This window comes from Scyliorhinus torazame, chromosome 12 (assembly GCF_047496885.1).
Source record: "Scyliorhinus torazame isolate Kashiwa2021f chromosome 12, sScyTor2.1, whole genome shotgun sequence".
NCBI classification, from domain to species: domain Eukaryota; kingdom Metazoa; phylum Chordata; class Chondrichthyes; order Carcharhiniformes; family Scyliorhinidae; genus Scyliorhinus; species Scyliorhinus torazame.
Window position 1 is genome coordinate 96,469,378 of NC_092718.1, and position 23,951 is coordinate 96,493,328.

General features: G+C 52.7%; 1 protein-coding gene across 1 annotated transcript in view; it reads right to left on the reverse strand.

Moving 5' to 3' along the window:
- Positions 1–4,385: 4,385 nt before the first annotated feature.
- Positions 4,386–23,951, reverse strand: part of LOC140386581 (cobalamin binding intrinsic factor-like) — a 94,938-nt gene continuing 75,372 nt past the window's right edge. The window contains exons 8-9 of the mRNA XM_072469026.1: positions 21,097–21,212; positions 4,386–4,678 (exon numbers count right to left, since the gene is read on the reverse strand). Of these exons, the coding sequence (XP_072325127.1) occupies positions 4,602–4,678; positions 21,097–21,212 (193 nt within the window). The 3' untranslated portion in view covers positions 4,386–4,601. The remainder of the gene's footprint in view (positions 4,679–21,096; positions 21,213–23,951) is intronic.

A 23,951-nucleotide genomic window follows, 5' to 3' on the forward strand; every position in this document is an offset into this window, starting at 1 on the left:
CGACAATGTTGAGGGCTTATTGTCAAGGTTATCCAGAGGATTGGGATAAAGAAATTCCATTCGTACTGTTTGCAATTAGGGATGCACCTAATGAATCAACCAAATTCAGTCCTTTTGAACTAATTTTTGGTCATGAGGTAAGAGGACCACTTAAATTGATTGAGGAAAAATTGGTGTGTGAGAAATCGGAAATTACAGTATTGGATTACGTGTCAAATTTTAGGGAATGATTAAATAGCGCAGGTGAATTAGCAGAACATCATTTAAATGTTGCACAAAATGTGATGAAATGGGTAGCGGACAAGAAATCCAAAGCTCGTAGTTTTGCCAGTGGAGATAAGGTTTTAGTGTTGTTTCCAGTGGTAGGTAAACCTTTAAAAGCAAGGTTTTGTGGACCTTATCAGATTGAAAGGAAATTAAATGAGGTGAATTATGTGGTAAAAACACCAGATAGAAGGACGACTCACGGAGTGTGTCATGTGAATATGGAGAGAAAAGCGAGGAGGTTTTAATGATTCTAACTCAAAGTGACGAACCAAATCCAGATGACTGTGAATTTGACATACCTCAAATTAAATTGGAAAACAAGATTGTTCTTAAAAATTGGGTTAAATTGTTGAGTTACCTTCCAGAGGAAAAACGGACTGACCTGAAAGAGTTATTGATATCACATGGGCATATTTGCGGAGATAAATTGGGAAGTACTAAAATGGCTATACATGATGTAGATGTGGTAAATGCTGTTCCAATCAAACAACATCCATACAGACTTAACCCTTTAAAATTGGCACAGGTTACCAAAGAGATTGGGAGTATGCTAAAAATGGCATAATTGAAGTGGGTTGCAGCCAATGGTGCCCACCCATAGTGATGGTACCTGAACCAGACGGTACCCAATGGTTGTGGGTGGACGATAGAAAGGTTCATGCAGTTATAAGAACGGAGTCTTATCTTATCCCACTTTTGGAGGATTGCATTGAGAAAGTGGGACAATCCGCTTTTATTTCCAAATTGGATTTACTTAAAGGTTACTGACAGGTACCTTTATCCGAAAGGGCGAAGGAGACTTCAGCTTTGTGACTCCAGATGGTATATACCAATTCAAAGTTCTGACATTTGGCATGAAAAATGCTCCAGCCACATTTCAACGGTTAACTAACAAAGTCGTTTCAGGATTACCTAATTGTGCGGTATACATCGACGATCTGGTAATTTTCAGCCAGACATGGAAAGAACATTGAAAATATCTGATGGAGTTATTCGATCGACTTCAGGAGGCGGGTTTGGTGGTAAACCTAGCCAAAAGTGAATTTGGAAAAGCCCAGGTCACTTTCCTTGGCCAAACAATCAGACAGGGTCGAATGATCACCGGGATGTGAAACCAACAGTTATTGAGGAGATTCTGATACCCTCAAGACAAAGGGAAATAATATGATTTCTTGGCATGAGTGGATTTGATCGAACTTTTGTGCAAAAGCTTTGTCGCGTGATTGCTCCACTGATGGACTTGCTGATGAAACGTCAAAAATTTCAGTGGACAGCGGACTTTCAAAAGGCATTTGCCGGCCTGAAAACTGTGATAACCAATGCTCCTGTGTTGGAGAATTACAAGGGACTCTGTGATCAGATTGAACTAAAGTATCTGACTTTAAAGAGAAATGCCGAGGCGTAGAGAAATGGACGGATCGTGCAAAGACCTTCTTGTTCAAAGAGACTGTCAATCAGGAAGCATTTCAGTTGGAGGAAGAAGAACAAAAATGGACTATATTATTGTACCTGTTTGCGTGTGTTTTTTTAAAACAAATAAGTATATTTATTGTGTGCATTTCTGAAAGGATAATCTTGAAGTTGATGGTATATTTTTTTTCTTGGGGGGAGGTGTCATGTGAGAGTACCTTTAAGAAATGGGTGTTTATAAATGGGTGTTTATATAAATATCTGTAGTGAGAGTACCTTTAAGAAATGGGTGTTTACTACTGCAGTGATGTCAGAGGGTGGGTGGAGCTGGGCTGTCTGTCAGCTTTTTACTTTCGTTTTTGAGCAGGCTGCAGGGTGTGTTTTGGTTTTGTTTTCAGTGTTGGAGCTGAAACCAGACCAAGCAGGTGTTCTGCTGTTCTCTCTGCCATCAAAAGACTATCTCTTGATCATTTGGTGAATTCAGAATTATAAATGTTTTCAGTAGTGACTTTAACCTGATGTGCTTCTGATAAAGGTTTTGTTTTTATGTCGTATGGATATTAAAAAGGAAAGATTAAAGGTTTACTTAATGTTGTAGTCTTTGGGGGTTGTATTTGAATTAATGGTTGCTCAGATATTTACTGTATGTTTTAAAAAGGTTAACGTGACTTCATAGAGTAAACATTGTTTTGCTTTAAAAAATACTTTTCCATTTCTGCTGTACCACACCTGTAGAGTGGGCCGTGTGCTCCCGATCCCACAATTTTTAAAAGTTGTGGGTCAGGTGAACTCAATGATACACTTTGGGGTTCTCTAAACCCTGGCCCATAACACTCAGTACTGACCCTCTGACAGTGCGGCACGCCATCAGCACTGATTCTCTGACAGGGCAGACCTCCCTCAGTATTGACCCTCTCAGAGTGCAGATCTCCTTCACTACAGACCGCCTGACAGTGCAGAACTCCCTCAGGACTGACCCTCTGACAGTGCAGCACTCCTTCACTACTGACCGCCTGACAGTGCAGCACTCCCTCAGGACTGACCCTCTGACAGTGCAGCACTCCTTCACTACTGACCGCCTGACAGTGCAGCACTCCCTCAGGACTGACCCTCTGACAGTGCAGCACTCACTCAGTACTGGCCCGCTTCGAGCAGCCCCCTCCGCCTCACTCCTGACCCTCTGATAGTGCAGCACTCCCTCAGTACTGACCCTCTGACACTGCAGCACTCCCTCAGCACTGAACCTCTGACAGTGCAGCACTCCCTCAGTACTGACTCTCTGACAGTGCACCACTCCTCCAGTACTGACCCTCTGACAGTGCAGCACCCCCTCAGTACTGACCCTCTGACAGTGCAGCACTCGCTCAGTTCTGAAGCTCTGATAGTGCAGCACTCCCTCAGTACTGACCTCTGACAGTGCAGCACTCCCCCAGTACTGGCCCGCTTTGAGCAGCCCCCTCCCCACTCACTCCTGACCCTCTGACAGTGCAGCACTCCCTCAGTACTGACCCTCTGACACTGCAGCACTCCCTCAGCACTGAACCACTGACAGTGCAGCACACCCTCAGTACTGGCCCACTGACAGTGCAGCAGTCCCTCAGTACTGACCCTCTGACAGTGCAGCACGCCCTCAGTACTGGCCCTCTGACAGTGCAGCAGTCCCTCAGCACTGAACCTCTGACAGTGCAGCAGTCCCTCAGTACTGACCCTCTGACAGTGCAGCACTCCCTCAGTACTGACCCTCTGACAGTGCAGCAGTCCCTCAGTACTGCTCCTCATTTAAAAATACACGCACCCAGTTCTGACCATCTGTTACTGCAGCCCTCCCACTCTTCTGACCCTCTGTCAATGCGGCACCCTTACAGTACTGACCCTCCATTAGCACAGTCTCCCCTTGTCCTAAACCTCTGCCTCAGTGCTGACCTTCCTTTTGTGAGGCACTCCCTCAGTGCTGACCCTCTGACAATGCGGCATGCGCTCAGTACTGACCCTCCATTGGTGCAGCAAGCCCTCCGTTTTGACCCTCTGACAGTGCAGCACTCCCTCAATCCTGACCCTCTGACAGTTCTGCGCTCCCTTAGTACTGACCTTCTGACAGTGCAGCACTCCCTCAGTACTGACCCTCCGACAGTGCAGCAGTCCCTCAGTACTGATCCTCTGACAGTGCAGGAGTGCCTCAGTACTGACGCTCTGACAGTGCAGCACTCACTCAGTACTGACCCTCTGACAGTGCAGCAGTCCCTCAGTACTGATCCTCTGACAGTGCAGGAGTGCCTCAGTACTGACGCTCTGACAGTGCAGCATTCCCTCAGTACTGACCTCTGACAGTGCAGCACTCCCTCAGTACTGACCTCTGACAGTGCAGCCCTCCTTCAGTACTGACCCTCTGACAGTGCAGCACTCCCTCAATCCTGACCCTCTGACAGTTCTGCGCTCCCTTAGTACTGACCCTCTGACAGTGCAGCACTCCCTCAGTACTGACCTCTGACAGTGCAGCACTCCTTCAGTACTGACCCTCTGACAGTGCAGCATTCCCTCAGTACTGACCTCTGACAGTGCAGCACTCCCTCAGTACTGACCCTCTGATAGTGCAGCACTCCCTCAGTACTGACCCTCTCTTACGTTGGCACACCTGCAGCACAGGTGTTAATGCTTTGCCTGAAGTCTGTCTTTCGAAGAAATACACTAAACTCAGTGTTTGCGGGTAGATATGGTGATTGTTTAATTCTGAGCGATATGTATAATCCTTGCCACCAATTATATCCTGAATAACACTTTCAGGATCAGTGTGAATGATTTTTCTGGTGATGATATTTAATCACCATGCGTAAAGTGACTGTCAACACGAGTTCAAAAGGAGAGTGACTGATGATGGTGACGGCTGGTTCGTAGTAAATCGCGTCGAGCATGATCAGGCCGTTCGATTATTCGTTCTCAATGAGCCGGTAAGTGAATATCGCCAGTATCTTATCCCCGTCGGACGGCACATACTCTTCCAGATCTGTCATCAGATACAGTCATAGTGTCATAGAGTTTCACAGCACTGAAAGTGGCCCTCCGGCCCATTGCATCCGCGCAGGCATCAAACATCTATCTATTCCAATCTCACTTCCAGCACCTGGTCCAAAGCTTTCAAGAGTTCATTTAAATGCTTCTTAAATGTTGTGAGGGTTCCCTCCACCCTTTCAGGCAGTGAATTCCAGATTCCCACCACCCTCCGGGTGAAAGATATTTCTTCAAATCCCCTCGAAATCTCCTACCCCTTACCTTAAATCTACATCCTTGGTTATTAAGCCCACTGCAGAGGGGAAAAGCCCCTTCCAAGGCACCATTTCTATATCCCTCATTATTTTGTACACCTCAGCCAGGTCACCTTTCACTCTGCCTTCTCTGCTCCAAGGAAAACAACCCAGCCTCTTTTCATAACTGAACCGCTCCAGCCCAGGCAACACCCTATTGAATCTCCTCCGCACCTTCTCCAGTGCAATCACTTCCTTCCTGCAGGGTGGTGACCCGAACTGCAGACAGCACTCCAGCTGGGGCCTAACCAGACTTTTATACAGCCCCATCATAAACTCCCTGGGTGGGATTTTGTGATCCTGAGGCTATGTTTCCCAACGGCATCAACATGCCCTCAGGAGCAGAAATTCTGACCCCTGCAGGGGGCCAGCACGGCACTGGAGTGACCCACACCGCTCCAGCTGCCAATCCCCGGCGTCAGATGGGTGCCGCGGGTCAGCGTATGTGCAGTGGGACCGCCACCAATGCACACATGCGCAGTGGCTCCCTTCTTCGCGCCGGCCCCGACGAAACATGGCGTAGGGCTACAGGGGCCGGCGTGGAACAAAAGAGGCCCCCGGCCCGAGAGGCCGGCCTGCCGATTGGTAGGCCCCGATCGCGGGCCAGGCCACAGCAGAGCCCCCCCGGAGTTGGACCCCCCCCCCCCCCCCCCCCCCCCCCACCAAGCCGCCCCCGGATGCATCCACGCCAAGGTCCCGCCGGGTAAGAGCAGGTGTCAACGGCGGTGGTGGGACTCGACTTTTTTGGTGTGGCCACTTGGCCCATCTCGGGCTGAGAATCGCCGGGGGGAGGGGGCCCCCGAGAGCGCGGTCGGCGCGGCGCCGATTCTCCGCTCTCCTGAGAATCGGTGGACCAGCGTCAGGGCGGTGTGGCGCGGTTCGTGCCGGTTCCGGCGATTCTCCAGCCCGGCCCCGGGGTGAGAGAATCCCACCCCCTGTTCTTATATTCTGTGTTGGCACAAACAACATGAGCTCAGTTTCATTCTCTGAATCGGCACTCTGAATTCGCCTGCAGTTTACACAGGATTTGAATAAATTGGCATAATTTAATAGGCCATCCAGCCAGTGGGATTTTACAGTCTCGTGTGTGAGAGACAGTGGGCGGAATTCTTCGTTGGCTGACGCCGAATTCAGGAAACGCGAATGAGTGGAGAATAGGTACAGGGCAGCACGCTGGCGCAGTGGGTTAGCACTGCGGCCTCACGGCGCCGAGGTCCCAGGTTCGATCCTGGCTCTGGATTACTGTCCATGTGGAGTTTGCACATTCTCCCCGTGTTTGCGTGGGTTTCGCCCCACAACCCAAAAATGGGCAAGCTAGGTGGATTGGCCATGCTAAATTGCCCCTTAATTGGAAAAAATGAATTGTGTACTCTAAATTTTTAAAAAAAGAATAGGTATTGACGCCAAAATCATAACACCATAAGACATAGGAGCGGAATTAGGCCACTCGGCCCATCGAATCTGGTGCGCCACTCAATCGTGGCTGATATTTTTCTCATCCCCATTCTCCTGCCTTCTCCCCATAACCCCTGATCCCCTTATTAATCAACAACCTATCTATCTCTGTCTTAAAGACACTCAGTGATTTGGCCTCCACAGAGTTCCACAGATTCACCACCCTCTAGCTGAAGAAATTCCTCCTCATCTCTGTTTTGAAGGATTGTGCCTTTAGTCTGAGGTGGTGCCTTCTGGTTCTAGTTTTTCCTACAAGTGGAAACATCCTCTCCACGTCCACTCTATCCAGGCCTCACAGTATTCTGTAAGTTTCAATAAGATCCCCCTCATCCTTCTAAACTCCAACGAGTACAGACCCAGAGTCCTCAACCATTCCTCATATGACAGCGCAATTCTCCGTCACCTCGACAGCGGCATCAATGTGTTCCCAATCGCCTGTACAGTAAACACCGTTTGCATCTCATTAGCTGGCCTGACCCAGTAATCTCCGGGGCCTCCGTGATGCTCCTCCTCGGCTGGGCCGAGTTCCCGCCAGCGTGGTTCATTTCAGCTTTTAGAAATTGTGAAACCAGTGTCGTGGCTGATGAGGGAGAGAGAGAGGGGGTAGGACTCAGAGAGGAGCGACTGTGGACTGCCAGGTTGGACAGTGGCCGGGCTGGCTGGGGTGGGCAAGGGGGCCAGCTGGGGAGGGGGGTCGACTGGGGAACAGGCCGAGTAGCCAGGTGACCCTCCATGGGACTGAGGCAGTGTCCAGTCCCGGATGGCTATTACCGTGGCCACCTTGCCCCCACCCCTCCGCCACAACCCCTACCTCCCCTGCACTCGGCCGCCACTCGCCGGTGGCTCACCCAGGGCAATGCCCACAGTAGCCCTCTGGAGGCAAGGGGCGGGAGCTGCTGAGCGTACCCCTGGCAAATGCAGTGCCAGTTGATGGTACCCCTGGCAGCAGGGATGGGCACCAAGGCCAGAGGACCTCACAATGCTGAGCATCGATGGGGTCAGGGGTGCCAAGATGGGAAGGGTGGAACATGTGGCGGCAGAGCCCGCAGTGCCAACCGGGGGCACCATGTAGCCTGTTGGAATTTGTTGGGCAGGGGGGTATGCACCATGCTAACATGTCAGCTTTTTCCCCCTGCAGACAATGGATATTGAAATTCAACCAACAATGGTGGCTTTCCTGCTAGTGGCCTCAGCCCTGGGGGATGCCCTGCAGCTGAACGAGCTGCAGCTGCTCGAGGAGGAGGAGGAAGCTGCAGCAGCAGAGCTTGCAGCAGTGGAGCCTACCCTTGAGGAACAGGAGGCAGTCACCCAAGGTGGAGAGCCAGCCACCCAACAGGCTGAGCAGGACGAGGTGCCAAGGAGGCGCCGCATGAGGCCTCATGTGTACTGGCGCCAGTTATCATTCCAAGACCTGCTGGACTGGGGGTGCCATTGAAGACCCTGGCTGAGCAGGGAAACTGTGAGACATATCTTCTAGATGATGGCACCCCTGGCACTGTGTGGGTATGGGGGAGGACATCCGCTCCCGGTGGCCGGCAAGGTGACGGTCGCCCTGAGCAACGGGGTCCTTCCAGGCGCCGAGTGGGACCTGTCCGGGATCTCACAGACCGCGTTGTACAGGCGCATCCGTGCCATCGCGGAGCTCCTATATGCCCAGGCGGCACAACATATCCATTTCAATGTGGACTGAGCCCACCAGGATGCCCGGGCAGTGGGGTTCGCCGCCATAGACGCGATGCCCCGTGTCCAGGGGTTGATCGATGCCCTGATCACCTACAGGTTCACCAACTGGGAGCGGGGGTGGGATTAGCCAGGTACACAGACACTGTATCCCCCCTCCCCCACCGGCTACCCCCCGCCTGCATCCCCCTCCGTGACACATACCTGCCGCACTATGGGGTGCGGGCCTTGGGTTAGCAGCAACACTGGGTCTGGGCCATGGATGATGATGACAACCCGCTCTGCGATGAGCTCTGGTGCTCCACACGGTTTGACAATATCTGCCTCGTTGGGGGATGTCACCGAGTACCAGGCCGACCTTGGTGGGGTTCTGCGGGACATGGCCCGCTCTCAGATGGGAATGGCCGAGGCGGTGCACAGATGTCCCAGTTGCAGGTGGGAATGGCTGAGGCACTGCAGAAAGTGGCCCAGTCACTCAGGAGCATTGCCGAGGGCATTGACACGATGGTGCGGACCACGGGGAACCACCAGGGCTGGCAGAGGATGCAGGGGCAGCCGGGGCCCGAACCAGCTTCCCCTTCATCCCAGGGTGGACCCCAGGGCCCCATCACTGTGACTGGGAGGAGGGGGCACTGAACACCAATCCAGACCCATCCCATGGGGCGGCGACGGCGGGCACCAACATTCCCGTGTTCCACCCCTCCGATAAGACTGTGTCTCGGGGTCAGCACACAGGACTGGGCGGCATGGCTGTGCATGTACTGCCGGCAAGTGAGCCTCACGGGCTTTCCGCCCCGAATGCCGGCTCGCCAGCTGATTCGCCGGGTCCGCGCTCGCCAGCCTCCCGCTAACAAGGTCAAGCAGCACTTGGCTCAGCCAACCCCAGCCAGCTCGCAATAATGGCGCCGAGGAGACCGGCCCCAAGATTGGGGGCTGCTGACCTAGGGAGGCTCCTGCATGCGGTGGAGACCAGTAGGGATGTCCAGTTCTCCTGAGGGTCCAGGAGGGTGAACCACAAGGCAGCCAGTGCAGCCTGGGACGAGGTGGCGGCAGCAGTCAGCTCAGGCAGTCTGACTGTCATGTGAGAGTACCTTTTAAGACATGGATGTTTAAGCAATGTACCTTTAAGAAAACAGTGATGTCAGAGAGTGGGTGGAGCTGAGGTCAGGTCAGCCTTTTTTCAGTTTAGTTTTGCAGTTTGAAAAGAGTTTGGGAGTGTCTGTGTTTGCAGTGAGCTGGATCTCTGCCATGAAAGACTATCTCTGGATCATTAGGGTGATTTAAACTCATAATAGTAAAGCCTTTAACCTGATGTGATTCTTTTTAAAGGTGTTAAGTCTCTTGGAAGTTTGAAGGAACATTTTTGAGGAATTAATTACTGTTGCAATATTTTTGGCGTTATCTTTGAAGTAAGGGGTGTTAAGCGATCAAATGTTTATTTAAGATGTTAAGTTGAGTTCATGGAATAAACATTGTTTTGTGTTTAAAAACCCACATGTCTATAATTGTAATCCCACCCCGAGGGAACAAGCAGTGTGCTAGGAAAAGCAACAAATACATTAACGGGAGAGGTTGGTTGAACTCCATGATACATTTTGGGGTTCTGAAAACGCCTCGCCCATAACACTGACCAAGAGGGCTGGTCAGCAGTGCAGGAAGAAGGTCAACGACCCACACCGGGCAGCATGAGTGCGTCGACACCAACGCCACCCCCAACCCCGCAAACCCCTAAGGGAGCATATCCCCAGGCAGCCCCCAATCCTCCCTCCCTCTCCCCCTTCAGCACTCCCTGCAACCACCACTCCAACCCTCCATCTACCCCAAACCTCCGTTCACAACTGCCCGTCCCACAACTGTGAACCACATGTGGCTAATAATGCTCGCTCTGTGTCCCCCTCAGAAAAAGCTCTCCCATAATCAGCGGGAGAGTGCCCAGACTGGCAGAGGGTTGCCAGACTTGAGAATCCTCACCTCCTTCCAGGAGCGGGCCCTGGAGGTGACCGGTGTGGCCGAGGATAGATCGGTCACCAATGCGGAGGCTGGCGGACGCTGAGGAGGTGAGGAACCATCGGGCTCCACCTGAAGGACCTGTCAAACGTGAGTTGTTATTGCCTTACTGACTGACCCATCCCTCCCACTGTCCACATGTCCATTCTCCCACAGGTCCTTGAGACGAAGGTACCGGCCCATCCCGGGTGGCCCCTTTCCTGACTCCGAGGTGAACACACTGGAGAAGAACTCAGAGGATGCAACCGTTATAATCGCAGCACAGCTGTCATCGCCATCCTCCACCAGCGCAGATACACACATCTCTGTGGGAAATGTTAATGGTCAGACTCCTGGGGACAATCTGGTGAACACCACACTGCTGCTGATGTACATCAGGTAGAGGCAGGAACCCCAGGGGAGACAGCAGTTGGAGGTCTGCTGGATCCCTGGACCCAGCTGGGTGCCATCCTGATGCTGCAACCCTGTCACAGAATTTCCCGGAGCTGATGGGGATGAGAGGGAGCAGCCGGGATGTTCAGAGGGAGATGTCAGCATCACTCCAGCAGATCCATAGCCAATTGGAGGAGTCCCAGAGGATGTGGGCGCAGAGAGGCCGCCGGCAATGAGTGACACCGAGGCCAACACTGCTAGGGTGGCGACCCCAGTGGCGAGCCTGATGCACAACGTCGGCACCATGAGTGGTGTCCAGGGCGTGGCGGAGTCGGTGACGGCCTTGGCCGAGGGTCTCGGCTGAATGTCTGCCTTGCTGGGGGATGTCACCCAGTACCAGGCCGACCTTGATGAGTTTCTGCGGGACATCTCCCGCTCTCAGATGGGAATGGCTGAGGTGGTGCAGAGTTGTCCCAGTCTAAGGTGAGCATGGCTGAGGCACTGCAGAGCTGATCCGGTCACTGGGGGATGTGTCCCAGTCACTAACGAGCATCGCCGACGGCGTCTACATGATGGTGCGGACGATGGGGGACTGCCAGGGCGGGCAGAGCCAGATGATGCAGGGACAGCTGTGGCCCGAACCACCTACCCCTTTGTCCCAGGGGTAACCCCAGGGCCTTATGAGAGTGACTGGGAGAGGGGGGCTCTGAGCGCCAATCTGGACCCGTCCCATGGGGCAGCGACGGTGACCATCAGCACTCCAGAGTTCCACCCCCCTGATAAGACCGTGTCTCGGGGTCAGCACACGGGACAGGGCGGCACGGCTGTGCATGTGTCGCCGGCAAGTGAGCCGGGACCCTCCAGCCCCAGAGGATGCCGGCCAAGGGCATCGAAGGCCATGGGATGAGGTAAGCAGCTGGCTGTCTCCACCTCAGATATGCACCCTGGGGTAACACAAAGATATGCTTGTAGAACCAGGAGGGCCAGGCACGTTGAGCATCACTGAGGGCACCGGGATAGGGGAGGAGATAGGTAGGGAGTGGGGAGGGGGTCAGGTTGGGGGCTGGGAGGGTTGGGGGCAGCATTATTGGGAAAGGGGTATTGTACAGCACTTCAAACAACTCCTTGCACAAACATTATTTTTCCTCTGTCACTTTCTTCTGCAATGCGGTCTGACTCCCAGATCCTTTGCCTGTCTCTCCAGGCAACCCCCTCCCCATGGCAGCAATCCACCCTCCGGCCGTGGTCATGTCCTGGGAGTTGTGTACCATCTCCTGGGTGTTTGGACGTTGGCTGCTGCGTGTGTGACACCCACAAAGTGTCCAGCCATCAGGGTATGATTGGCAAAGACTCCCACACGCTACATGGCCCGCCCACCCATGGGAATCTATTTGCATGTGTTAAGTACTCACAACCACAACTGTCAGTTTCCTATTCGCAATAGCCTTCCGCCGCACAGCCAGAGGTCTCAGAAGTCGGTGTGGGTGATTGGTGGCGCAGACGGGCAGGGACAGGGGTTGCCCCCAGCATGGGGTTGAGATCAAAGCGTTGGCATGGTGGTGCCACGAACGATTGCCCCCCCAGTTGCCCCCCAGTGCCTTCCCACCCCCACCTCCCATGGCGGCCCACCCCTCTGAAGGATCCCCCACACCCAGCCGAGGGTCCCCCAACCCCCAGAGCACTGGGGTGGCAAGACCAGTGTGGTGAATGTATTACTGCTACCATTCACCATTGAATTGCATTACACTGTATTGTATTATGCTGATGCCCTTGTGGGCTCCGCCTGTGGCTCCGCGCCCTCGGGGGATGTATATAGATCTGCAGCCTGTAGGCGGCTCTCAGTACAGAGCCGTCGCAGGCAGGCACAGTTATAGCCATTAAAACCACTGTTCACTTCTACTCATCGTCTCGTGTGGATTGATTGTCGCATCAATTTAATCAGCTAAGATGTCGCTATGGAAGCCGCCCTCAAACCTGATCGACTGGAACTCGACCCACAGGCAGCTGAAGTCAAAGGAATCTTTTCGCACTGGCTCCGCTGCTTTCAGGCCTACCTCGCCGCCTCCTCCTCGCCCGGCATTACCGAGGAACAGAAGCTGAGTGTCCTCCACGCCCGGGTGAGCCACCGAATCTCCATATTAATCGAGGAAGCGACCACGTACGCAAACGCAGTCGCGATCCTGCAAAGACTTTATGTGTGGCCGGTGAACAAAGTGTTCGCGCGGCTTCTCTTCACCACTCGCCGCCAACGCCCTGGGGAATCGCTGGAGGAATATCTACGCGACCTGAGGGTACTTGCTCGAAACTGAATTACAAGGACGCCACGATCTCGCAGCATATGGAACTTGCCATCCTGGACACCTATGTGGCTGGAGTCCGGTCCAACTGTGTCAGACAGCACCTGCTCGAAAAGGGAGCCCTCGACCTAGAAGAGACGGTAAAACTATCCACCTCCTTAGAAGTAGCTTTCCAGAGCTTAAACGCTTTCCCCTCCGACCACACGAGTCCCTCGTGGTCACCCGACTCGAAGGTGTCCCAGGCCTATGCCGCGCGGCTGCCCGCCCAACCGGGGGGGCCGTCTTGCTATTTCTGCGGCCGAAACCAGCACCCTAGGCAGCGTTGTTGGGATATTAGCACTTCATAGACCTACCTGCAAGTGATCTGCCTTCCGCCAGCATTCCGTCATCCTGCAACATGGACAACATCAGCCCGCCGCCGCAGCTCCGCATCGCCGGCAACCTCGGGGCCAACTGGAAGATTTTCAAACAGCGCTTCCAGCTCTTCCTCAAAGCCACAGACAGGGAGGGTGCCTCGGGTGCCAGAAAGATTGCTCTTCTCTCCACGGCCGGGGACCATGCCAGCCACATTTTCAACTCTCTCACCTTTGCGGATGATGAAGATAAAACGAAGTTCAGGCGGTCCTCCTCAAGTTTGACACCCACTGCAGCGTAGAGGTGCATGAAAGTTTTGAACACTACGTGTTCCAGCAGCGTTTGCAGGGTAAGGATGAACCTTTCCAATCCTTTCTCACGCACCTCCGCATCCTTGCGCAATCTTGCAGCTACGGGCCCACCTCCGACTCCATGATACGCGACCAGATCGTTTTCGGTGTTCAGTCGGACCCCCTACATCAGCAGCTCCTCAACGTAAAGCAACTCACCCTAGCGACCTCCATCGAGACCTGTGTCTTACACGAAAATGCCACGATTCGGTATTCCCATATACAAGCGGCTGAAAAGGCGCGGCAAGGTCCCCATGAGATGGAATGGGTCCAAGTGATTAAGCACCTCCAGGGCCTCAGCCTGGATGAGGCTGGCCATTTTGCGCGCTTGTACGCACCAAACGAGGGGATGGCGACGTTGAGGAATGTAATGCGCAGGCGCGCATCACGCACGACCGCACCACGCATGCGCGGTGGCGCAGCGAACGTGCTGACGTCACGACATGCGGCAACTGTGGCTCCGCCCATTTAAAGCAGCAATGCCCCGCAAAATCTCGACAATGCCTGTGATGTGGCAGACTTGGCCACTATGCTGCCTTCTGCCGAGCAGCTCAGCCTGCCAATTCATATAACTTCAGCCAGCCTCGCAGGAATGTTCGGGCAATTCAATCCACGGTCACGGAGTCTGATGCGGACCTCCCACGCAGCAGTGACACCGAGGACCCGAAGGTGCTTTTTCGAGTCGGTGTCGGAACGAAAAACAGGCTGTCCCTGAAGCAAAGATACCAGCCGCTGTCGGTATACAGCATCGATCCAGACGATGAGTGGTGTGCCACCCTGATGGTCAACTGGTCGCAAATACAATTCCGCCTGGACACTGGTGCCTCCGCCAATCTCATTGCGCGGCCTGACTTCCAAAGCCTTCGTGTCAAACCAGCCATCCTTCCATCAGCCTGCCAGCTATTGGATTATAATGGCAATGTCATTCCTGCTAGCGGCTCGTGCCAACTTGAAGTGACGCACAAATCACGAAAAGCTATCCTTCCTTTTGAAATTGTGGGCTCCTCGAAAGCCTCCCTGCTTGGCGCGCAGGCATGCAAGCTGTTGAACCGAGTTCAGAGAGTTCACTCTCTCTCTCCTGATGACACGTCTGCCTTCCAGGACGCTGACTTCAGGGCGCAACTCGACGCTATCATCGACCAGCACCGCGACGTCTTTGAAGGCATGGGCACACTCCCGTATACTTACAAGATCCTACTCAAACAGAATGCCACGCCTGTGGTGCATGCACCTCGCAGAGTCCCAGCACCCCTCAAAGACCGCCTCAAGCAGCAGCTGCAGGACTTCCAGGACCAAGGAGTGATTTCTAGAGTCACGGAACCAACCGACTGGGTCAGTTCCATGGTGTGCGGAAAAAAGCCTTCTGGCAAATTGAGAATTTCATTTGATCCCAAGGATCTAAATTGCAATATCATGAGGGAGCATTATCCAATTCCCAAGCGCGAAGAGATCACATGCGAGATGGCTCGCGCCAAGCTCTTCACCAAACTCGACGCCTCGAAAGGATTCAGGCAAATCCAGCTCGACAAATCCAGCAGGAAACTGTGTACAATCAATACTCCCTTTGGCAGATATTGTCACAACAAGATGCTGTTTGGGATCATTTCGGCTTCAGAAGTGTTCCACAGGATCATGGAACAAATGATGGAAGGCATTGAAGGTGTTCGCGTCTATGTCGACGACATAATCATTTGGTCCACCACCCCTCAGGAGCACGTCAGTCGCCTCCAGTGCGTGTTCAAACGCATACATGAGCAGGGCCTACACCTCAACAGGGTCAAATGCTCTTTTGGTCAGACGGAACTCAAGTTCCTCGGGGACCACATCTCCCAGTTGGGTGTGCGGCCGGATGAGGACAAGGTAGCTGATATCACAGCCATGAAAACGCCAGAGGACAAGAAGGCGGTCCTCCAATTTTTGGGCATGGTCAACTTTTTAGGGAAGGTCATCCCTAACCTCGCCTCTCATACCACGGCTCTCAGGAACCTGGTCAGGAAGACGACAGACTTCCAATGGCTTCCTGCCCACGAGCGCGAATGAAGAGAACTCAAAACTAAACTCACCACGGCCCCGGTCTTAGTTTTCTTTGATCAAGCGAAAGAGACAAAAATTTCGACCGATGCCAGCCAATCCGGCATTGGGGCAGTGCTCCTGCAACGCGATGAGGCCTCATCATGGGCCCCCGTTGCATATGCGTCACACGCCGTGACCCCCAAGGAACAGCGCGACGTGCAGATAGAAAAGGAGTGCCTGGGCCTTTTGACCAGTGTCGTCAAGTTTCACGATTATGTGTACGGCCTTCCTCAATTCACCGTCGAGACCGACCATCGCCCGCTGGTCAATATAATACAGAAGGACTTGAACGACATGACGCCTTGCCCCCAGCGTATTCTTCTCAAGCTCCGGCGATACGACTTCCAGCTGGTATACACCCCAGGCAAAGACCTCATCATTGCTGACGCTCTCTCCAGGGCAGTCAACACCCCGTGTGACCCAGCGGGATTTGTCTGCCAGGTTGACGCCCATGTGGCCTTCGTGGCCTCCAATCTGCCTGCCACGGATGAACGCCTCGTCCAAATTCTCCACGAGACGGCGGCTGACCCTTTGCTACAGCGTCTCATGCGCCACCTAACAGACGGGTGGCTCAAGGGCCAATGCCCACAGTTCTACAACGTCAGAGATGATCTGGCGGTAGTAGATGGTGTTCTCCTGAAACTGGACCGCATTGTCATCCCGCATAGCATGCGCCAGTTCGTCTTGGAACAGGTATGACGAGGGCTATCTTGGCATGGAAAAGTGCCGCCGACGGGCCCGAGAGGCAGTGTACTGGCCCAGCATCAATGACGACATCGCCAACACAGTGCTCAACTGCCCCACCTGTCAGCGGTTCCAGCCGGCCCAACCACGTGAGACCCTACAGCCCCATGAGTTGGTCACGTCCCCTTGGTCCAAGGTGGGCATCGACCTGTTCCACGCGCTGGGCAGGGACTATGTCCTGATTGTTGACTACTTTTCAAACTACCCGGAGGTGGTACATTTACACGACATCACATCGTCTGCAGTCATCCGTGCCTGTAAGGACACCTTTGCTCGACACGGCATCCCACTCACTGTGATATCGGACAATGGCCCCTGCTTTACAAGCCAGGAATGGTCCAACTTTGCCAGGAGGTAAAACTTTGTGCATGTGACATCCAGTCCCCTGTACCCCCAATCCAATGGCAAAGCGGAGAAGGGCGTCCACATAGTCAAACGGCTCCTCTGCAAGGCTGCCGATGCTGGGTCCGATTTCTACCTTGCGTTGCTGGCCTTTCGCTCTGCCCCACTGTCCACTGGCCTGTCGCCAGCCCAGCTGCTCATGGGTCGCACCCTGAGGACGATGGTGCCGTCCATTCATGTCCCGGACCTCGACCACGTTCCGGTCCTTCGACGGATGCAGCTGTCGCGTGCACAGCACAAGGCGGCTCATGACTCCCGTGCAGCTGATCTCCCTGCTCTGGCTCCAGATGACAATGTCCGCATCCATCTTCCGGATGGTGGCTGGTCTGCAACCGCTGTGGTTCTTCGGCAGGTGGCTCCCCGCTCGTTCCTGGTTCATCGACCGGATGGCTCCATTCTGCGCTGCAATCGACGTGCCCTTCGTCTCGTTCCGCGCTCACTACGTGATCCTCCACTGTCGCCTCGCCCTCCTGCTGACCCTGTCATGGACTATGCAGAGATCCCGGTCACTCTGCATCCTCCTCACTCTGACGCAGTCCAGCCCGCTCCTCAGCCGGCGGCTCCCGACCCACCCTTGAGGCGGTCAACCAGAATTCGTCGCCCACCTCAGAGACTTAATTTGTGAACTTTGTGGACATCTGGACTTTCTGACTTCTGTTCTTCCGTTTAATTGTTCAAGTGGTTTGTATATAGTGTTCATCTCGTTATTCTTGTGACACACTGTTTTTCTGCACCAGGCACCTTCTCATGTAAATAGCTTAGTTCTCATGTACATAGTCCTGTAAATATTTCGCACACACGTAGTCAGGAACATTCACCATACACTATTTATTGCCACTCAGGTACATTTTTTATAAAAGGGGGATGTCATAATATACACCATGATGTGGAGATGCCGGCGTTGGACTGGGGTGAGCACAGTACAAAGTCTTACAACACCAGGTTAAAGTCCAATAGGTTTGTTTCGATGTCACTAGTTTTCGGAGCACTGCTCCTTCCTCAGGTGAATGAAGAGGTATGTTCCAGAAACATATATATAGACAAATTCAAAGATGCCAGATAATATACACCAGTATATCATGGTGCAGACACACACTGATGGACACACAGTGGGACCAATCAACACACACAACACCGCAGCCAATCACCAGTGAGAGCACACGCACTATAAAGACAGGGGGCATCAGAGTTCCCGCTCATTCGAGTTGCAGCTAGCTAGGAGGACAGAGCTCACAGCCTGTAACACAGTCACCATGTGCTGAGTTGCATCGACTGGTTAGGGGAAGGCAAAGGTCTTTAGTTAAAGCTAGTATCGTATTAACCCACAGTCTAAGTATGTTTAAACAGTTAATGATTCAATAAAATAGTGTTGCACTATTTCAAGTGTTGGTGACCAGTGTGTGATCCAGAACACCCAACACATCAGGGTTCAGATTTTTAAAAAGGAGTACCAATCGGCGCTAGCGTGAGCACTTGCCGGGGAGGCCGGTGAATGATAAGTGGCTCTCGGTAATTGTATGGAAATGGGTCTTAAGTGGTGATAATTAGTTTCTCGCGACACTACGGCGAGATTTCGAATTTGCCTACATGAGCAGACCGGTTGCATCGCAAACTGTTTGGCGCCTGGCGCGATTCCCGTTTTCAGCCTCCCCCACTATTCACTGGCTGCGTTACACTTGAGCGTGTCCAGAGTATGTGTGTGTGAGAGAGAATGTGTGTGTGAGAGAGAGAGAGTGTGTGTGTGTGTGTGTGTGTGTGTGTGAGAGAGAGTGTGTGTATATGTGTGTGTGTGTGTGTGTGAGACAGAGTGTGTGTGTGTGAGAGAGAGAGTGTGTGTGTGTGTGAGAGAGAGAGTGTGTGTGTGAGAGAGAGAGTGTGTGTGAGAGAGGGGAGAGAGAGAGAATGTGCATGTGAGCAAGGGAGAGAGAGATTGTGCATGTGAGAGAGAGAGTGCACGTGTGAGAGAGAGTGTGTGTGAGAGAGAGTGCATGTGAGAGAGAGTGTGTGTGTGAGAGAGAGAGAGAGAGGGCATGTGAGAGAGAGTGTGTGTGAGAGAGAGAGAGAGAGTGCATGTGAGAGAGAGTGTGCACGTGAGAGTGCACATGTGTGAGAGTGTGCGCATGTGAGAGAGTGTGTACGTGTGAGAGACTGTCTATGTGTGAGAGAGAGTGTGTGTGTGTGATAGAGTGTGTATGTGTGAGAGACTGTGTATGTATGTGTGAGAGATAATATGTACATGTGAGAGTGTGTACGTGTGAGAAACTGCATGTGTGTGTGTGAGTGAGTGAGTGAGAGACAGAGAGTGTGCATGTGAGAGAGAGAGTGTGCGTGTGTGAGAGAGAGCGAGTGTGCCTGTGAGAGAGAGAGAAAGTGTGCGTGTTAGAGAGTGTGTACGTGTGAGAGACAGAGTGTGCGTGAGAGATTGTGTACGTGTGAGAGACAGAGAGTGTGCGTGTGAGTGTGCGTGTGAGTGTGTGCACGTCTGAGAGACTGTGTGTATGTGCGTGAGTGAGTAAGGGAAGAGGGCAGGATTGTCCGTTGGCTGATGCCGAAATTGTGAAACATGATTGGGCGGAGAATAGGTTCCAATGCCAAAATCACAGAGGGCGCCGATTTGATGCCAAATTGCAATTGACCGTCACCTTGTCAGCGGCGTCAATACATTCCGGAACTCCTGTACAGTAAACATCGATTGCATATCATTAGCGGGCCCGACCCGGTATTCTCCGGGGCCTCCGCGATTCACGTCCTCCGATGGGCCAAGTTCCCGATGGCGCAGTTCACTTGTGCTTTTAAAAATCGTGAAACTGGCCTTGTGGCTGATGTGGGAGAGAGAGAGGAGGTAGGACACAGAGAGGAGTGACTGTGGACTGCCGGGCCAGACACTGGCCGGGCTGGCTGAGGTGGGGGGTGACGGGGGAACAGGCTTAGTGGCCGGGTGACCCCCCATAGGAATGGGTCGATGTCCATTCCCGGACCACCATTACCACGGCCTGTGAGGCAACCATCTTTCTGCGCTCCCCACTGACGACCCAACTTGACCCCTGGTTCTGCAGAGTGACATCCATACGGTCGGTGGCACCCCCTCCTCCCCCCCGCCCCCCCTTACACATCCCCGGCCTCCCACTCCAGCCAGCTCGCCCACTATCAGGACCAGCAGCCTACCATTGCACCTCTCCATGTCCAACCTCCTCTCACTCCGCCACAATTTTGGTGTCAAAACCGATTCTCCGCCCAATCGCCTTTCCCGATTTTGGTGTCGGCCGACGGAGAATCCCATCCAGTGTGTATGTGTGAGAGAAAGACAGTGAGCAAACGTGACAGAGTGTGAGAGGGAGTGTGTTTGTGTGTGAGTGAATGTGTGTGTGTTTGAGTAATTGTTACTATGTGAGTGTGTGAGGGAGAGTGGGTATTTAATCTTTATTTCTAATAATCTTTATTATTGTCACAAGTAGGCTTAAATTAACACTGCAATGAAGTTACGGTGAAAATCCCCTTGTCGCCACACTCCAGCACCTGTTTGGGTACACAGAGGGAGAATTCAATGTGTCCAATTCACCTAAAAACACATCTTTCGGGCCTTGTGGGAGGAAACCGGTGCACCCGGAGAAAAACCCACACAGACACGGAGAGAACATGCAGACGCTGCAGACACAAGCCGGAAATCGAACCTGGGACCCTGACAATGTGAAGCAACAGTGCTAACCACAGTGCTACATTGCCGCCTGTTGTGCTACCGTCCGCCCATATGTGAGTAACTGCGTGGGTGTTTGTGAGTGTGTAATTGTGGTAGTCACCACTGTTGTATTATATTGTATATATGGATATTACGGTAAGGCCCCTGTACTACAGGTACGGGGGTAGATCCCTGCCTGCTGGCTCCGCCCAGGAGGTGGAGTATAAATGTGTGTGCTCTCCGAACAGCAGCCATTTTGTAAGCTGCTGTAGGAGGCCACACATCTCTGTGTAATAAAGCCTCAATTACATTCTACTCTCGTCTCGTCGTAATTGATAGTGCATCAGTATGTGAGTGTTTGTGTATGTTAGAGAGCGTGTGGGTGTGTTAGTGTGTGTGTGTGAGAGTCTGTGTGTGTGTGAGAGTCTGTGCGTGTGAGAGAGTGCATGAGTGTGAGATAGAGTGTGGTGTGAGGCTATATGTATGGGTTAGAGTGTGAGTGTGTGTGTGTGAAAGTCTGTGTGTTAAGGTGTGCGACTGTGGGTGAGAGAGTGAGTGTGGGTGAGAGAGTGAGTGTGTGAGAGAGTGTGTGAGAGTCTGTTTGGGATGACGAATGGTTAAACAGGGTTGGTGTAGCTGTGATTTTATTCCTGACGATCGAACCCTTTGTTCAAACTGAATCTACACCAATTCCAAACACATTTACTCACCTTTGATTGGATCATTCTGTCCAGTAATAAAGTGCCACTGAGTCATGAAGAAGTCAGAGGTCAAACCATTAATGCCAGTGATGAGAGGGCCCCAAGGTGTCTGGATATGGTCAAATCTTTAATCAATGAGATAAAAGAACAGAAATTAGTCCCAATCCAAATAAAAGAGCTGGAATGACAACTCAGTTTGGAAACACATTGGAATGGTCAGTAAACTCTCAATACTGAGGGAGTGCTGCTCTGTCAGAGGGTCAATACTGAGGGAGTGTTGACTGTCAGAGGCTCAGTACTGAGGAAGTGCTTCACTGTCAGAGGGTCAGTACTGAGGAAGTACTTCACTGTCAGAGGGTCAGTACTGAGGGAGCGCTGCACTGTCTGAGGGTCAGTACTGAGGGAGCGCTGCACAGTGTCATGGTAATGTCACTTAAAGAAATGTTTGTCTGCTCATGTTACTGCAGTGATGTCAGAGTGTGGGTGGAGCTGAGAAAAGCTGGGTGTGTCTGTTTTTTTGATTTTGTTTCAGTGTTGGAGCTGCAGTCAGCCACAGAAGATGTAATGTTGTTCTCTCTGCAATGTAAAGCCTATCTCTTGATCATTTGGTGAATTCAGAGTGATAACTGTTCTCAGTAGTGCATTTAAATCTGATGCGCTTCTGTTAAAAGGTGTTTTTACAAGTCTTATGGAGGTTAAAATGAAACCTTAAGGATTACATAGTGTTGTATTCTTTGGGGGTTGTATTTGAATTAATGGTTGCTAAGATGCTCACTGTATGTTTTCAAAAAGTTTAACTTAAGTTCATAGAATAAACATTGTTTTCCTTCAAAAATTACTGTTAGATGTCTGCTGTACCACACATGTAGAGTGGGCCATGTGCTCCCCATACGACAATCTCGTAAAAGTTGTGGATCAGGTGAACCCCATGATACACTTTGGGGTTCTCTAAACCCTGGCCCATAACAACTGTCAGACGGTCAGTACTGAGGGAGTGCTGCACTGTCAGAGGGTCAGTACTGAGGGAGTGCTGCACTGTCAGAGGGTCAGTACTGAGGGAGCGCTGCACTGTCAGAGGGTCAGTACTGAGGGAGCGCTGCACTGTCAGAGGATCAGTACTGAGGGAGCACTGCACTGTCAGAGGGTCAGTACTGAGGGAGCACTACACTGTCTGAGGGTCAGTGCAGAGGGAGTGCTGCACTGTCAGAGGGTCAGTACTGAGGGAGCACTGCACTGCTGGAGTGTCAGTACTGAGGGAGCGCCGCACTGTCGGAGGGTCAGTACAGAGGGAGGGCTGCACTATCAGAGGGTCAGTACTGAGGGAGTGCTGCACTGTCGGAGGGTCAGTACTGAGGGAGTGTTGCACTATCAGAGGGTCAGTACTGAGGGAGTGCTCCATGTTCAGTGAGTCAGTACACAGGGTTTGCTGCCTTTTCAGAGGCAGTATTGATGGGGTGCTGCACTGTCAGAGGTCAGTATTGAGGGAGTCGCACTGTGAAATGGTCAGTACTAAGGGAGTGCTGTTCTGTCACAGGGTCAGTACTGAGGGAGTGCTGCACTGTTGGGAGTGGCAGTACTGAGGGAGCACCGCACTTTCGTAGTGTCATAAGGAGTGTGGCCTGCACTGTCAGGGATCAGGACCGAGGGGGTACTGCACTGTCTCAGGGTCAGTACAGAGGGAGTGCTGCAATTTCAGAAGGTCAGTACAGTGAGTGCTACACTGAAGGAGAGTCAGAACGGAATGAGTGCTGCACTGTCAGAGCGCAGTAGAGAGGGGGTCTTGCATTGTCAGAGGGTAAATACTGAGGGTGTGCCGCACTGTCAAAGAGTCTGTACTGATGGAGTGCTGCACCGCCAGAGGGTCAGTACTGAGGGAGTGTTGCACTGTCAGAGGGTCAGTACTGAGGGAGTGCTGCACTGTCACAGGGTCAGTTCTGAGGGAGTGCTGCTCTGCCAGACAGTCAGTACTGAAGCAGAGCTGACTGTCAGAGGCTCAGTACTGAGGGAGCGCCGCATTGCCAGAGAGTCTGTACTGAGGGAGTACTGCACTGTCAGAGGGTCAGTACTGCGGGAATGGGGCACTGTCAGAGGGTCAGTACTGAGGGAGTGCTGCACTGTCAGAGGGTTAGTGCTGAGCGAGTGCTGCACTGTCAGAGAGTCTGTAATGAGGGAGTGCTGCACTGTCAGAGGGTTAGCACGAAGTGAGTGCTGCACTGTCAGAGAGTCACTACTGATGGAGTGCTGTACTGTCAGAGGGCAAGTACTCAGGCAGTGTTGCACTGTCAGGGGATCAGGGCTGAGGAAATGCTGCACTGTCAGCGGGTCAGTACTGAGGAAGTGATGCACTGTCAGAGGGTCAGTACTGAGGGAGTGATGCACTGTCAGAGGGTCAGTACTGAGGGAGTGCTGCACTGTCAGAGGGTCAGTACTGAGGGAATGCTGCACTGTCAGAGGGTCAGTACTGAGGGAGTGCTGCATTGCCAGAGAGTCTGTACTGAGGGAGTACTGCACTGTCAATGGTCAGTATTGAGGGAGTGCGGCACTGTCAGAGAGTCAGTACTGAGGGAGTACTGCACTGTCAGAGGTCAGTATTGAGGGAGCGCGGCACTGTCAGAGGGTCAGTACTGAGGGAGCGCTGCACTGTCAGAGGGTCAGTACTGAGGGACCACCGCACTTTCGTAGTGTCAGAAGGAGTGTGGGCTGCACTGTCAAGGGATCAGGACTGAGGGAGTACTGCACTGTCACAGGGTCAGGACGGAGTGAGCGCTGCACTGTCAGAGCTCTGTAGTGAGGGGGTCTTGCTTTGTCAGATGGTAAATACTGAGGGTATGCCGCAATATCAGAGAGTCTGTACTGATGGAGTG